Genomic DNA, 16,581 nt, shown 5'->3' on the forward strand with positions numbered 1-16,581 from the left:
CTTATCCTTGCATATTAAGATTTATTTTTCTTGCAACTAATTTTTTAATTTCCTTTATAGAACAAATTCAGCTGCTGTGATTTTCAGCCTGAGTGGTTAAGACTACAAAAACAGGGATGCTACTGTATCACAAATCAAACCAAGCTACTGAAATTCTAGGTTATCATTCCATATTCCATTTGCTTTTTCCATACAACTCAGATAATTCCTAGATTCACACAGTAACAAAGGGCGGCCACTAATGGCATTTAGGATGTGATCTTCTCATGAGTCACCGATGACATAAAATCACCCAGTGGTGTCAACTCTTCGTTACTTACAGAGCACAGAGAGTCAGGGATTGGTACATTGCAACTGGTACTCAGGCATACAGTGGAAAATATTCTGATACAAATTATTTTACCTCTTCAAGTTTCTTTATCTGTAGAATGGGGGTCAAATGAGTCCATCCCATGAGCCCGACGGTAGCTACCTTTATTTGCAGGGTTACTGAATGCTTCCATGTAGTTTTCAGGTCTCCTTTTGACTCTGACAATCCCTCTGGTTAAAAAGTTACTACTAAAATTCTTGCTTTGAATGTTCATGTAATCACTGGGTGTGGAGAAAGGAATGGCGTAGAAATGGAAGCATGCTCTTTGTTCTCAGTGCAGGTGCCAAGGTAGGTCTTCAATACTGACTGTGCACAAGCAGGTATTCTGCGTTTTTCTCCCCCAATAAAATAGGGGACATAGTGAGTCACTGTGTAGGGATGGGGGAGGCCTGTGAGCCACTCTTGGAACTTGAGGTGTGACTCCAAAGCCCATGGCTCTCTGTTTTACAGATGTTTCTAGACAGCACCTGTTTCTCCTGCCTCTGCTACACTTCCACGACACCCTTATGGACTCAGAGGTGAAGAAGAGATACTTCAAACCTCATGTTCACTAGTAAAAGGGTAAAGAGAACTGTTATGCAAATTCTGAGTTTGAGGTCAGCTGCTTTGAGGCTGGTCAGGAGGAAATGAAGAAACAGGGCAAAATCAAGGCTCTTGAGAACTAAATACTATACACACAATGTACTTTAAAAATGCTTTTATTGAGTATTAATCAGTTACAAGTACTGTAGGTTAGACATTAAGCCAAAGCACAATTACAGGTTAAATATAATCACAAAGATGTTTTAAATAGAAACCCACCATGGAGGCAGGTCAAAGTTCACTGATGCCCTCTTTTGGAAATAAGCAGAGTGGAAAAAAGATGTTCCATTCCAGGTGAAAAATAATGAAGACTAAAAGAATTTACATGCTGGAAGTGACTTTTTATGACCTGATCAGCAAAGTTGCCAGATTTAGAAAAAGTGCAAAAAAACCCAAACCCAAACAAAACTATCCCCCAAAAAACAAACAAAAAAGATGCTCAGTTAAATTTTAATTTCAGATAAATAATGAACCCTTTAACTGTAAGAATATGCAACTATTGTATGAAACATACTTAAGCTGAGAAATTGCTTGTCTAAAATTCAAATTTAACTGGGCATCGTGTATTTAATCCGACAATCCTACAAATAGACAAATACAAAAAAGAAAGACATAGAGGTTGGAACCCCCTGCCACTGGTGGGTCACACAGGGATTAAAAAAAAATCAGTAACAAACCAAGGGTGTCACTATATTGGTTACTTACACAGACTAACATCACAACAAGAAAATACAATGACTACTTCAAATGCTGTTGCCAGAAAGCATTCTAGATTTCCTCAAAGCTGGTTTTGTAAATGTTTTGAGAAACTTTGTTCATTGAAGTACCTCTTTAGTTTTGTAGGTATCAAACACAAACACTACCACAAAGATAGGATGAGCGAAAAACAATGGGAGAAGCAGTAATTATACATACACGAAGAGTCTGTTTTATGTAACGGTACAATTATTATATGGTCAAGGTCACCTCACAGGTCTAAGGTATCGGCCTCAAATGTGCTGGCTGCTTTTCAGCTTTCACCATGGGGTTTTGTAGTTCTTCCTCCCGAAGTGTGGGTGAGGCAGGAGGGTGTGTGTGGGACGTTCCTACTACCAGGGTTTACAGCTTTTCCCAACTGACAAAGGGCATAAGGGCTGCCTACAGAGACGGGCAGACAGATGAAAAATAAAACCATCTGAATTTTGAAGGGTGAGAGAAAATTCTTTGAAAGGGATGGTGCTATGTGAGTGTGGAAATGAGCAGGGTAAAGCAGGAGAAAGATGGGAAAGTGTGAGGGGTGGAGATGCGAGGCCTCCACAAGGCGAGTATGACGGGGGTGGGGTGGGGGGGGCGGGGGGCAGAATGAGGAGAGAAATGTGAAGCTGGTCACAGCATGACTGCACTGGCCTTAGAGTGTATAGAGTCCTTAGCTCCCTACAGATTCTCACGTTAGTATCTCTTAGCATATAATTTAAAAGTTAAACACAGTTTGCTTATCACTCAAATTCTACACAGTATCACAGTTGATACTGTACCCACACATACACGCAACTTTGTAGGCTTTGAGATCGTTCTAAACAATTTTCCCAACCAAAAATCTGGTTGCTGAGGATTTCGAGTATGGAGAAATTAATGGATGGATTACATCAGCTGTGTTGTAAGTGAAGGAGTGTAGCTCATGAAATGTACCCCCATAATACAAGCTCAAGAAGTATGAAAATCCGGGAGATACGCCAACTCACTGACAGTTTCCAAACACCAAGAAACAGAATTGCAATGTTTTATTTATTAGAATGTAAAAGGTTAAAAACTTTCTGCCATAATTAAGGCTTTCTTAAGCTAAAACATTTTAATTGTCTACTAATTGCAGAATGCACAAGTAACCTAAAAAAAGTTTCCAGGTGGTATGTTTTGAATGCATTTCCTTTTAATTTGCTAGATGTGTCTAACAATAGCTCAAATGTTACTTTCACTTCTCTGTCATTTATTTGACATTAACAAACTTAACTTCAGTCTTTAAATGAATTTCAGGTATATGAAGCCCTAATGTCAATTGTGAATATCTGCTGAATGACTAAGTCTATAGCTCTGTACAAGACAATTAGCCTCACAGAAATCATAGCAAGAAGGCTGTATGTCACAGACATCTCACAAACAGGATAGGATGTGCTAAGGAAAGGTGCTTAAAAACGGGCACCATTTCTGTTTGTGAGGCTGTTTACAGGAATTCAGGGAGTGCGCTTGTTTCCAAAAAGCGGGGAAGCAGAGTCCAGTAATGCTTCATACCACTAGGAAATGTACTGAAATGGAGAAAACCTAGACAACTTATTGCATTTGAATGCTGTTTTCCAGCATCAACAAAAATTTTACTTCTTGTATAATTCCTGTGATAACAGAATGTGAATCTACATGAACTTGCTTGCCATCTTCAGGCATTTTGTGCATATTTCAATGTACTCTGCTATTTTCTATCATCAGCTCAAAGGAGTACAAAGAGACTATTCCATTAAATATCCAAATATTGTTTATTCTACTTATGTTGCTTGAAAAGCTGGACATTCTAAACTCCAAGAAAGAAAAGTAAGAAAGAATCCTGGTGTGCTGCTATGACTTTGCATAGAATCAAAACTCTAGGTTCCATGCTGTCATTCTGTTAACCAAGTAGCAGAATCTTCTGAGCAGAGAACCGATGAGGCCTGAATCCAGTTCTGGCTATGGTATGAAAATGGAAAGGTATCTAGATTCTTTTAGGAAGACTCACAATAAAGAAAGGAGGAAAATGGTGGGGTCAAGGTCACTGTTCAAGCTATTTTTATTCCAGACTAGCAACCTGGGAAAAGCGGAGGTCCAACACAAGGAGAAAAGTGTCCAGAGCACTTAGGTTATGCCTGAGTTAAGTTCCCAGTTGGCTACAGGCGAACCTTCTGATTTAGAGGGAAAGCTGTAGAGATGCCTGGTTTCTCTCCCATGTGGTCTGGGAAGCAGAGGGGTCAGTCAGTTCAGGGGACTCCCACACTTACTAGTGTTGCTATATAGTGTGCATTCAAGAAATAGATTTCAGCCTAATTTAATGCCATGATTTAATATTCTATAAGGTTCTTCACATTGGTATAGATGGAAATTCCAGATGTAATTAACTTTTGCTAACTTTTGGTGAGTATACTCATGATGACTTGATTTTCAAGTTCTGAAAAAAATGATTCTGGCTCCTGTGATATATCCATTAACTCCTTCTCTTTAGCAAATGATATATACACAGTCTCTCAAGAACTACAACATAGTCAAATCATTACAAGACCAGAAGCACTGCAAACGTTTCCCATGTACAGACAGTACCTTCACTTGGCACACAGAACAGCAGACATGTAACATTGGTAGTTTAAATAATGAACCACAGTTTACCTTTTCAAGTGTAAGGCCCAAGTTTAACACTAGCACATCCATTAATCTAGTTAGTATGATGGAAACGACACAACGTACAACTATAGTCTGGTAGTGGTTTACCTTTTTAATGAAGCTATAAAGCTTTCCACATCTATTCCATATTAACTCTTAACTAAAAATTATAGCTGTTGTTTACCACTTTAAACTATGTGGAGGTGGGGGCAAAGTAATACACACTTCACAGCTACTGAAAGCTACAAAGATTGCAATGTCTTTGTCACACACAGCAAAAAAGAAAAAGTGGGGGGGGCCCTCAACAAATCAGATTTTGAAGTGTTATATGGACTTCTAGTGCTGTTAAACACACAACCAAGACATAAACATCCAGCTTGGGTCACTGAAACTTCAACCGATGCAACAACTGAGGCTGATTCTTGATTTAGTTTTGAGGGCCCATGCATGATTCAGCTACAGAATTCAAACAAACTAGTGTAACCCTAGCACGAGCACTGAACTTAAGGTGAGAGAGAGAGAGAGAGAGAGAGAGAGAGAGAGACGGAGAGGGAGAGGGAGAGAGAGAGAGAGAGAGATGCATTTGACAGTCTATTTCTGTACTTCTGCAAGGAACTACTTTGTTTCATTTCTGGAAATTAGAGGAGGTCCCAGCTTATTTGGTCTGCATTAAAAACTTCAATTAGTTTCCAGGACTTTAACTGAAATGCAAACTGGGGATCACACTGTTTTCTTACCATGTTTGTATTGCTTTTGCTCCAAGGCTGAGGAAATGGACAGTGTGTCAAGTAAGTACAGTAACATACTTAATTCAAAATTCAGTTAAGGTGAACAGGGCAAGTGAAAGAACTGTGGCAGACAACTTCTTTTGAAGTGTCAGGTGCACTTGGCAAATGCTGGTTAAAACAAGCAGTACTTTCACACACAAGAAATCCAGTATGGCATTTCTCTATCATCTTCATTTAGAAAAATAACTGAAAGGACTTTGGTTTCAATTTTTGTTTTCCTTGTCTAAATATATTAAGAAGTTTGAAGTGGTTCAAAAGTTTAGTGCAGGGATTTTTATAAACTATTTGAAACATGCCATTCAAAACAATCTCAAATGTGAATTTAAAAAGGTCTTGCATTTGTGTACATCTATCTATTACACGGGATTTGAATGCTAGCTTCCTAAACTAAAGAGTCAATAAAATCATATTCTGGGGACTCTGATGATGTACAATGATTCCATTGACTTTGGAAATAAGGCAGCTAATCTGGGGGTGACAGCTCTGGTGGCAGGGATTGAGGGACAGGACATCTTCGTTCTCTGGGGAGTCCCCGCCTCTTCGGGCTGCAGTCACACAGCGCCACATGCTCCTGGCCCTTCTCAATGCTGCTCCTTCGATGGGCTGATCCCTGGTAGCAGCTCTGTCTGGAGCAGGTCACGGCTGTCTCACTCTGCTCTCTGCTGGCTGCGCTCTCCTGTGATTTCCAGCACTGAGCCGAGCGCCCTGCTCAGGACGTCTTGGAAAGAGCACGCAGCTGCCCCCAGCTTCGAATCCTCTCACCTTGGAGCTCCTAAGTCAGGTTGGTGCTTGTGCCTTCCCTTGAAAAATGGGCCAATTCATAAAAGGAAACTAAAACTTGTTGTTTTTCCTTTTCTCAATTTATGATAACAAGAAGCATGGAGATAAAATCAAACAAAAAAGTAGAAAGAGAATCTTGCTCAGCCAGAAGCTAGGGTTGCATTGTTAATGATTTTAGTCAGTGTGACTTTGTGCAAAATATCCTCAGGAAGGTTCTGGCTCATTTTCAAAGTAAAAATTAAAAAAGAAAACAAAAACAAAAACCTCTGAAAAGCCCCAATGATGCATGTTTGGGAAAAAATTAAAAGTGAGTCTGCATTTGTATATATTTGCTATATACATGTGCCACATTTAATAAAACAAATGTAGTGTGTGAACTGTGAACATCTGAAACAGTATTGGTTATGTTTCCTATTCTCCCATTTCTAAGTCTAGATCAAAACAATCTTGCTTTAGAAATGGGTAACTGTGATGAAAATGAGCCTGAGATATGTTAAAAGGCCACCCCTGTAAACATTTCCTCAAAGGGAACAGTAGTAGTTGAGTATGTATCAGTTACTCATACTATATTCATCACTATAGCAATGCTTTATAAAAGACAAACAGCTTATTTCTAGGCTGTCAGGGATTTAAGAATATTGATTTTTGTTGGAAATGATCCACGCAATCCAGTCCTGTTTTGGATCTGATGTGGCCTTTACCAGTGGGCATTCACTAGGTCTTTTGCTCCGCAGCTGTTGAGGTCTGTGAAGGAGCTTCTGGCTTCATGATCTGGTACGTGATGAGATACTCTGGGTATGCCTGGGGAGGGCAAGAACAGAAACTCCTCACCCTTCTGGTAGTTGTGCTATTATTAAAGCTTTCCTGTAGGTGGAGGCCTCGGAGGTGCTGAGTGCCTAACCAGTGTTCTACACAGACCCAGGAACCTCTGAAACCAAGTAGAGCAAAAGGCACCTGAACAAAGGAAAGGCCCACCAAGCTACAGGAGCACACATTTGTTTATTTATTCATTTGCCATTTTTAAATGTATAAACATATATAAATTCTAAAATCTAGCAAATAATTCAGATGTTACTTCTCCTTTTTTCTCTTTCTCTTTTTAGTGTTAGGCATAGAACCAAGGGCTTTGTACATGCTAAGCGAATGCTCTACCACTGGGCTATGTATCCCCCAACCTACTTCTGCTCTAAATACTGTCAGTTATACACTGTGCTTCCTTTATTAGACAGCCCTGTCTATACACAGGCAGCACTAACACTCATCTTCTTTGCTTTACTTAGCATAATGGCCAATAAAGTGTTAAACGAAGGCCAAATTCTGCTCAATAGTTTAAACTGATCACAAAAATGCTAACTGGCTGAGCGAGGAGGAGTAACAGTTACAATATGTTGAGTCATCAGTGACCTGCAGGCTATAGTTTGGGGACAATTTTTAGAAACTAACCAAAGGTATCTTTTATAGGAAGGATAACGGCTCAGATTCAGGCTTGCCTCTCCCACTACTCTGTCTCTTCTTTGAAGTTAGTAAATCCCAAAGCTCAGCATCTAGACTAGGAAGAGTACTTCTTAGTAGGAACAGGAAGAGGAAGGCTCACCAGAGGAAATTTCTCATAAATCTTAACCAGAAATCATCACGAACACAGCAGTTAGAAAGATGTGAGCAAAAACAAGCTTTTTTTAGTGTTCTTCGACCCTATGTATAACAGGATGCTACACAGTCACAGTACTACTTCAGCCCCATATAGAACATGATGCTAAAACTAGACCCGGTATTTCAGAGCAGTCTGTGGCTAAAAAATAATACTCTTTGGAAAGTAAAATGTTTTTGGGGTCCCAAAATAACTGGTGAATGCTGATCTACGATTTTACGATTTACTTGCATACAGATATGGACTAAGATAATAAAATGTATGCAGGAGAAGGAAAAAATGGACTGATGACCATTCAAAATGCAAAACTAAATATGTGGTCGATGTACTGGATTTTTTCTTTGTAAGTACTACAGCTTGATGTTAAGAGGCAGAATGCATTATGTCTTAGCTTCCCTCATCAATCAATGGCAATAGCAATGAAAGGATTTTTGTTGAGGATCAGATGCAAAGGTCTTGGAAAAGGCTCAGCATAGTAAGACTATTCTGTATTGGTTTTTACTATTGATGTCACTGTCATTATTATTACTCATTACAGACTAGTGCTCCTTAAGTCAGTAAAACAACAGTTTTAAAAAAACAAGAAACATAAATGTGTTTTCAAAAATTCTAACTGTATATAAAAAGAAATAATCACTATCATTCATAATACTCTTTTCCAATCTGCAATGGTCTCCATCACTGGCATACCCTGTTGGAATAACCAAGGATGATAATCTTTCCTGACTTTCTATTTTTGGGGGGACAAAATGAGCAAAAGATGGTAGCAAAGTTTATTTGAAACAGTGGAAGTGAAGAGGCAGAAACTGGCTCTGCACAATGAACCTGGTCCAAGTAACAGAAGAAAAAGCAGGATACAGGTGCACCGTGAGGAAGCAGGGCGGGCTGCTGTCAGGAGAGCTGTGCTAACATCTCCCCATTTCCTAACGGCAAACTTCAATAACTGAAGAGTCTACAGTTTCCCTCTCATAATCTGTATGCTGCTTAATTCGTGAGATAGTTTTAAGGTGGTATTTTAGATTTTAGATACTAAAACAAACTGAGTCAGATACCACTGATTTTAGGGTTAGTTATAAAGAATGCAGCAGAGCTCATATTCTGGTGGAAAGATGGAAATATTGGTTAGTCAAGCAGATGGTTCAATGGCTAAGAAAATTATTTATTTGCCACTGATACACAAGTATCAAGCCTCTACCACATACAAAACACTCTGGTATGAGGTGGAGATCAAGAAGCTAATAATCTAGTTTGGGAGGATAAGCCAAAGAAAACGAGGACTAAAACTAACCTATGCTGATATCTGCTACACGTGAAAAATGAAAGTGAAGTTCATTCCTACTTGTTTTTACCCCAGAAAAACTTACTATCTCTAACACTGGTACGCCGTTTTCTTTTTGTTTGCAGAATGGCTGCTTGCGCAGAGGGGTCACGAGTCAGTGTGTGCATTTTGGTACATGTGTTTAACAAGATCTCCGTCACATGTAAATTTTAGTCAGGGCTATTCAAAGATTTTAATGGCATGAATTTCCTTACCTGAGTGCTGCTTACTAGGTTCTGAATTATTTCTGTGCAAAGTTTAAAGTACTGATTAATCATATCAAAGTCCAGAGAGACTTAAGGCAAGTGAATCATTAAACTGAAGTAGTAGATGGGACTGGATGAGGTTAAGAAAACAGTCTAGAAAACTTCAAGTTACTTTAAACTCCATACTGGTACTGAGAGTGACAAACTATGTAGCGGACTTTCTACTCCAATTTTTTCTTAAATCTTAGGTGGTCTCCATCTGCTCTACTGATGGGTTTAATAACTCGGTCACATATACACGATGGGTAACGTACCTGTTCTCCTCTGTAGATGACATATTCAGCATACGCCAGCCCATTGACACTTGGTCTACCAATAACCGAGTGATGTCCTGGTGGGGCATGGGCCATTTTCATGGTGCTGAATTGCAGAAAGGATTTTCCAAGGGTCACTCTACAGAAAAGCATTTGTCTAAAGAAGAAGGAAAGCAATGCTTTGAAAGAAGCTTCAAATTTTAGAATGACATAATAGTTAAGTTTATTGATTTAAAAAACTAACATAAGGTATTATTTTATAAGTTTATGTGTATGAGTGGATGGGATTTGAGATGCTGATTCACCATAAGGCAGTGGTGGTGAACCTACAGCACGCATGTTGTTTTTCTTTTATGACAAAAGATGTCATTGTGTGAGTTTTTTCTTAAACTAAAACTTCAATATTCAGGTTTAACTGTAGTGCTGGCACTGTGTTAAGTAAGTAGATTCTGGGCTGCAGTTTGGGCCCGTGCCTCCAAAAGGCTCACCATCACTGCTACAAATACTTACCAGGCTTAGTAGGGACACTCATAGTTTAAAGTAGTTTTGGGTGGCTTACAACTCCATCCTAAAAAACACCTGGCATGAATCTGTGCCTAGTAATTAAGGGAAGTACTGTAGAAAACCATGGTTTTAGATGAATGGATAGGTGAAATGTACAGAAAATAAGTATGGAAACAATATCTGAAATTAAGATTGGAAAACTGGGGTGGTGAGTAAAAATTGTAATAAACAGTAATAATAAAATTAGGCTATAAACAAAAGTACTTAGCTTCCATATACAGCTAGCAACTCTATTATCTGGGCAAAACATGAATTAGAGCAGACATTAAACATTATAGAGAGCAAGAAGAGTTAGTTGGGAAGAAAATATATCAATTATAACCTAGGGGCCAAATTCTGGCTGCTACCTGTTTTTGTAAATACAATTTTACTGTAACAAAGCCCTGCATTCATTGATAAGTAGTTTATGGCTGTTTTTTGTACTACAGAGAAGATCTGAGTTATTGTGACATTAATCACATGGCCTACAAAGCCTAAAATAATTATCTAGCTCCTTCAAAAAAAAGGGCCAAAACATGTTCCCCCTAATAATGGTGCTGGAAAAACTGAGGAAGACTACACCTAGACCCATATCTAACACCAAGTACTAAACTAAAGTCAAAAGGGATCAAAGGTCTAAACAGTAAAACAGAAACACTAAATCTACTGGATGAGAAAGTAGGCAGAAATCTTAAGACACAGGCTAGGTAGAGGGCATGAACCAAACTCCATGGGAAATACTTCACAGAATCAACAACTGGAATATCATCGTATTAAAAAGTTTTTGCACCTCAAAAGAAATCACCAACAGAGTGAAGGGGAAAAAATTTTTAGCCAACTGTCCTCAGACAAAGGACTTCTATTTAGGGCACCTAAAAAATTCAGACCCCAAATTCAAAGATTCAATCCAAAAATGGCACTAGAGATGAACACAGACTTCTCAAACGAAGAAATATAAATGGCAAGTAAATATGTGAAAAATGTTCAACATCATTGGTCTTTCATGAAATGCAAATTAAAACAACACTGAGATTTCATCTCACTCCAGAAAGAATAGCTACCATCAAGAAAGCAATCAATAACAAATGCTGGCAGGGTTGTGGGGGAAAAGGAACCCTTCTCCACTGCTGGTGGGAGTGTAGACTGGTACAACCATTGTGGAAATCAGTATGGAGATTGTTCAAAAAACTAGGATTGGAGGTCCCAATCAACTCGGCTATTTCCTCTTCTGGGTATTTTCCCCGAGGAATTAAAAACATCATACCACAGTGATATATGTGCACCTATACTTATGGCAGGACAATTTGCAATAGCTAAATCTTGGAAACAACCTGAATGCCCATCAACCAAGGAATAGATTAAAAAGATGTGGTATTTTTATATAATGGAGTACTTCTCAGCTATAAAGAAGGATAAACTCTATGCTTTTATAGGTATTTTAGGTTTCTTTTGTTTCTGCAGTAGGTATGCTTGAAAAAATCTAACTTTTACATGCTATATATCTTAAGGAATTTCTGTGTTCTTAACCACAGAGGTCACAGTGGAAAGACACTTCCCTTGGAACATATGGCATGCATCTTAAAACTGCTGGTGACTAGAAATTTTTTCATAAAATAATTGAAAGAGATAAAGTTTAAGGTCAACAGCTATAAGGAATTTAAAGATCATTTTTTAAAGGTCTTAACTAAATGACAAGATATTAATCTGAATTTGTGAAACAATACACATGATTAAACAGAAATGTGATAAATCTTTGCCTTTGTAAAGCATAAATTTTCTGTATGATTTTATCACTGGCAGGAAAGGAAATACTGTTTTTTTCCCCATTGAGTTAATAGAAAGTATGCTACTATTTTCTCTTATTCTGAATGTTAAAATTCTACTTAAATGGTAACATTCATTTGTGTATTATTCCAAAGTTGATATTTTCAAGGTAGATTTTTCAAAGCTAATCACAAAATAACAATATCACTAGCACTATGAGAAGTGAAGTCAAAGTCTACTCACTGATATAAGCTATGTGTCTTGCTCAAGTGTGACACGACCTAGAGGATTTCTGTTCCGCAGGGATCATTCTCAGCCTTTCCTTGTTCTGATTCTGAAGCAAGGAATGCCGAGCAGGGAGCAGTGCAGATGCAGGAGGATTCATTGTAACCTATGGCTGGTAAGCGTGCACTTGCTTTTACCACTGAGATCAGCGCTGCCCTCAACCCTCCTATCAGTGCAGAGGTTGCTCAGCTATTCCTACCTACCTCTAAGCCTCTGTTTATCAAGAAGTGAGACTGAAAGTTACCTGTCCCTTTAAGAGCCAGAGAAACTAATCCAGTTGAGGGCAGTAACCATTACACAAAAGGCCAGATGCTTACCTGTGGCATACATAACAAGACCTGTCTTTGTGTGTGGGGCAGCCTGTTCCTCCTCCAATCCCGTAAACATACTGGTTGCTTTTTGAGGAATTTTCAGCAAAGTAAATCCCAGCTCCAAACATTCCTCCTATGTATGCATGTCGTTCATCAAATCCTTTATGAATAATGGCATTAATGAAAGGAGAACCTAAAAATACAAAGATAGATTAGCTTTTAAGCACTTTTCCAGGATCTCATTTAGGTGGATATTATATGCACTGAGTAGGAAAACATTAAGTAATTAATAATGCGTAAGTAAAAAAGTTTATTTTTAAAGATAACCTGTTATACATATTGTTATATTAACTAGAATCTTATTAGTGACCCACATAGTACTTGTCCACCAAGAATGCTATGTGGATTTTGGAGATAGTGTGAGACTTTAGACAGGAAAATATAATGTGGCTATTTTACATGTAAACATACATGGGATAAATTAAATAATTAAATTACTACAAAAAAATACCAAGTAGTTACACTTACAATTTAAGTCCCTAAACAATTTTCACTAAATTACTTTCACTGCTTCTGTCTTGGAAAGCACTGTGAAGACAGCGTCACATGTGTATATGAAAACCACAACACGCTATTTTAACACAAGCCGATTAAAAATACAGGTGTTTTTTGTTTCTAACTTTACTCATTTTACAAAAACCCAGACAGCCGTGCACAAGCACTGCTGCCCACTCACCATGAAATAACATGCGCTCATTGTGATGGTTGTGATTCTCTTCAGACACTTCCTTTTGTCGGTGACAGAATCGCTCTCTCAACTTCTTGTTAACGACTTTTTGAATCTTTATGAAAAAGAAAGAAGCTAATTATGAGTAAAATATAAGTTTATTATTTAAGTATGGTTCTCCTGAGGTGGAGTCAATTTGTTTTGTTTGCTGAAGACCTTAAAAAAAAGTCAGTGTTATTCAGCTAATACACTGGCTATTAGAGACATAAGTTTTAGTTACAGTATTTGCTGTTTGGTATCAAACTAGGCTGTTACCGCAAATGTCAGGAGTTGAAAATTAAAAAAGAAGTTGTCCAAGGCTTAACGGATTTTATGAAATGGGTCTTAGAAATCTGCGTTTTTAAAATAAGCTCTCCGGTAAATTCTGATAGATACCAGTGTAAGTTCCATAGGTTTGTTAACTCAAAGAGTTAAACTCGTTCTAAATAGATCTTACTCATGAAGCTCCTTTGAAAAAGAATTATTTATTTTATACCGTAAATGAAGATATTGACACTAAGAGACATATTTATTGTTGTATGATTACTGACTCAAATAGATTCATGATTTGGGACTTTTAAAGCTACTTTCAAAAGATAGAAACCTTGGTACAATCCAAAAGTGTGGATGCACTAGGAGACTCATATCCATGAATTCACCGTCACTGATTTCACGTTCTGTTTGGAGGTTAGTCTCAGTTTCTAGAGAAGCATGGTCCTGGGGTCAGAGGTTATAGTAGTATAGTGAGAGAATCTGACATCAGGGCAACAGGTAAGTACCCGGTTTTATATATATATATATATATATATATTTTTTTTTTTTGGTACTGGGGATCGAACTCACGACCTTGGGCTTGCCAGGCAGGTGCCTGTGTCACTGATATAGCCCTGGCCTCCAGGTAATTATCTTTGACAGTGTGAAGATACAACTTTTTTTTTTCATTGTTTAGATATGACTTTGAGGCAAAGCTTGCGGTGTAGTTTTCTCTATAAAAGTTTTAAACTTACTCGAATGACATTGTATCTGTTGAATATGCCACCAGCATTACCACCATCTCTGTGTTCCCGTATAGTACTCTGCATCTACAGAACAAAAACGCAATAATTCACTTCATGAAAATATGCCAATTAGGAGGATATATTATAGTAACTTTTTCTGATTTCCTATTAACTTGATTTGAAGCCCTGTATTACTCCCACTATCTTGTTTTGACTGACTAGACTCTGTTCCGTTCTGTTTGATAGTATCAAGTTTGAGGGTATAGGCAACTTCTCTGAAGGCAATAAGATTCACTATAATGCCCGTTGTGGTTTGACTATTATCTTATTTTGAAGTCCTGTAATGTTTCCAATGTTTAGGTTTTATTGGTCTTGTTCTGTACTCTTTTGTTCAATTTTATTATACCTAATGATATAGTCAAGAGACATTATGGTAACCATTGTTGATAACTTTGTATTCTGTTTTTATATCACGTACTATGTCCATCCTTTGTTTTGATTGATTCTGCTTTGTTTCGTCACATTTGGTTTTATTCTCTTCCAAAAAAAAAAAAAAAATAATAAGAACTACGGGTAATAAAACCCAAAATGCGTAAATTTTGTTGTAAAAAAGAGAGGAAAAAAAAGTGCTCTAAAGGATACAACTGCAAGTGTGGTTTGGTGTGTTAAGATAGTTGACCATAATACTGAGTTTTTGTTGGATCACTGAACACAACTATTTGCAATCTCACTGTTTGAATGTCCACTTTGTATGCTTTAATTCTGTAACTTGAACAACTATTTCTAAGATGACAGTAAGTAATCTATTAACTAGTGATTTCTTATTGTTTTCTTTTGTAATTCTGTATTACTTATACCCTTATATTGTTTTTTTTCTTTTTTCCTTTAAATAAAAAATTAAAAAAAAAAAAAAAAAGAAAATATGCCAGAGTATAACATTAATGATGTTCTACCCATTGTTTTGAATACTCCTATATAGTTTCAATTAATAAATCTAACTGGTCAACAAATTTTGTAAATCAGTAATTTGGTGAGACAATAGTCATGAGTATTAAATTTATGCGTTTTCTGATCTAAGCTTTGAAAGACTTTTCTATAAATACAATTGAGAAATAGAAAAGTATCATTTTGAATCATCCACATTTATTATTTTAAACTGATGACTGAGAAACACTGTAATTAGATCAAAACTCTTCACACTGACTTACTACCCCTTTAAACATATGCTAAAAATAATTCCTAAAAATCCAACGTATTTTTCTTCCTGAGGTGAAGTATTCCACATGATTCCAATAGTCTGTAAGTTAGGAACCAGAAGTGTATCTACACAGATGAGGGAAGGTGAGTGTAATGTGCACTAACCAAATGGAATGGTTTTCTTCTCCCGTTACACATTCTTCTACTCTAATTAAAATTATGAAAACTAGAACTGTTTGAAAGACTGATGTGTTCTGGGCTCCGATGTAGTCAGTGGTAGAGTCCTTGCCTACCATGTACAAGGTCCTGAGGTCAAACCCCAGCAAGGCTGGGGGAAAAAGGCAATAAAGTACCAGAAGACAGGATGCCTTTTTGAGAACCAGACTAATAAGCCAAAGGACTGCTCTGGGGTAATGGTCTTCATTTCCCAGCATGGGAGTAACAATAACATGCACACTACTAAAAACAAACTTAAATGTGAATATATCTTTATCTGCTTGTATATTTGCACAATTGTGGAGTTAGGCAGCTTAATTATAATAGTGAAATTATGGGTAAGAAGTGAGGTACATAAGTCATCCACAGAAAGGAAATCTCCAAGCCACTGATCTACCAAAGGTTCATATAAATAGCCTTCCTACAGTGCCGGAGAATTCCATGGCAGACTTCTAAAACATATGTGAAAATCAGATATATTTTACAACTAAAAATAAAGATGAGTAGATACTTGCTATCTATGAGGCAAGAGTCTCCATGTTATTCTCAGGCAGCATTCTAGTATAAGAAATAGCTCTAACAGGATCCTTACATGCACGAATTTTCATGGAAATTTCTAGATTAAAAAGCCAGATTTGTTGTAAAATGAGACAGGCTTGTCAAGTGAAAACAATGTGGCATAGTTCTAACCCATTCACATTTTAATTTTGACAATATTCTATTATAATAGCTAATGGAGAGTATATACAATCATATAGCAGTGTAAGATAAGCTTATGTCTTTGGAAAAGTAGGCATAACTACAGTTTCAAGAAAAGAAAAGTAAACATTTTTGGAGTCCATTACCTCTTCTTCCACTGACTGATATTCTTTATCTTCTGGAGCAAGATCTAGCAATATAGTTCCCTGATTTACACAGTGAAAAGTCAAATAAGGATTGGTTCCTGGGAGAGAGAGGAAAAAAAAAATCAACATATAAAACAAAATTCCATTCTACTCAGGCTCTATTTTAGAGAAACATTAGTCATAAATAATTGGCATTCTGTTATGAGTCTAAACTATTTTCAATTTGAATATCAAATGTAGGTTATATTAAATAAATACAACAATGATAACAAATG

The 16,581-nt window shown here is 37.3% G+C and overlaps 1 protein-coding gene across 1 annotated transcript in view; it reads right to left on the reverse strand.

Annotated features, from left to right (window-relative positions):
* Nucleotides 1–1,052: 1,052 nt before the first annotated feature.
* Tnks (tankyrase) overlaps nucleotides 1,053–16,581 on the reverse strand; it is a 171,488-nt gene continuing 155,959 nt past the window's right edge. Inside the window, exons 22-27 of the mRNA XM_003462614.5 lie at nucleotides 16,307–16,404; nucleotides 14,058–14,132; nucleotides 13,021–13,126; nucleotides 12,291–12,477; nucleotides 9,382–9,538; nucleotides 1,053–6,696 (exon numbers count right to left, since the gene is read on the reverse strand). Coding sequence (XP_003462662.1) covers nucleotides 6,610–6,696; nucleotides 9,382–9,538; nucleotides 12,291–12,477; nucleotides 13,021–13,126; nucleotides 14,058–14,132; nucleotides 16,307–16,404 — 710 coding nt within the window. The 3' untranslated portion in view covers nucleotides 1,053–6,609. The remainder of the gene's footprint in view (nucleotides 6,697–9,381; nucleotides 9,539–12,290; nucleotides 12,478–13,020; nucleotides 13,127–14,057; nucleotides 14,133–16,306; nucleotides 16,405–16,581) is intronic.

The sequence above is a fragment of the Cavia porcellus genome, unplaced genomic scaffold (genome assembly GCF_034190915.1).
Source record: "Cavia porcellus strain 051 isolate PalLab524CR breed Dunkin Hartley unplaced genomic scaffold, mCavPor4.1 scaffold_24, whole genome shotgun sequence".
Classification (NCBI taxonomy): domain Eukaryota; kingdom Metazoa; phylum Chordata; class Mammalia; order Rodentia; family Caviidae; genus Cavia; species Cavia porcellus.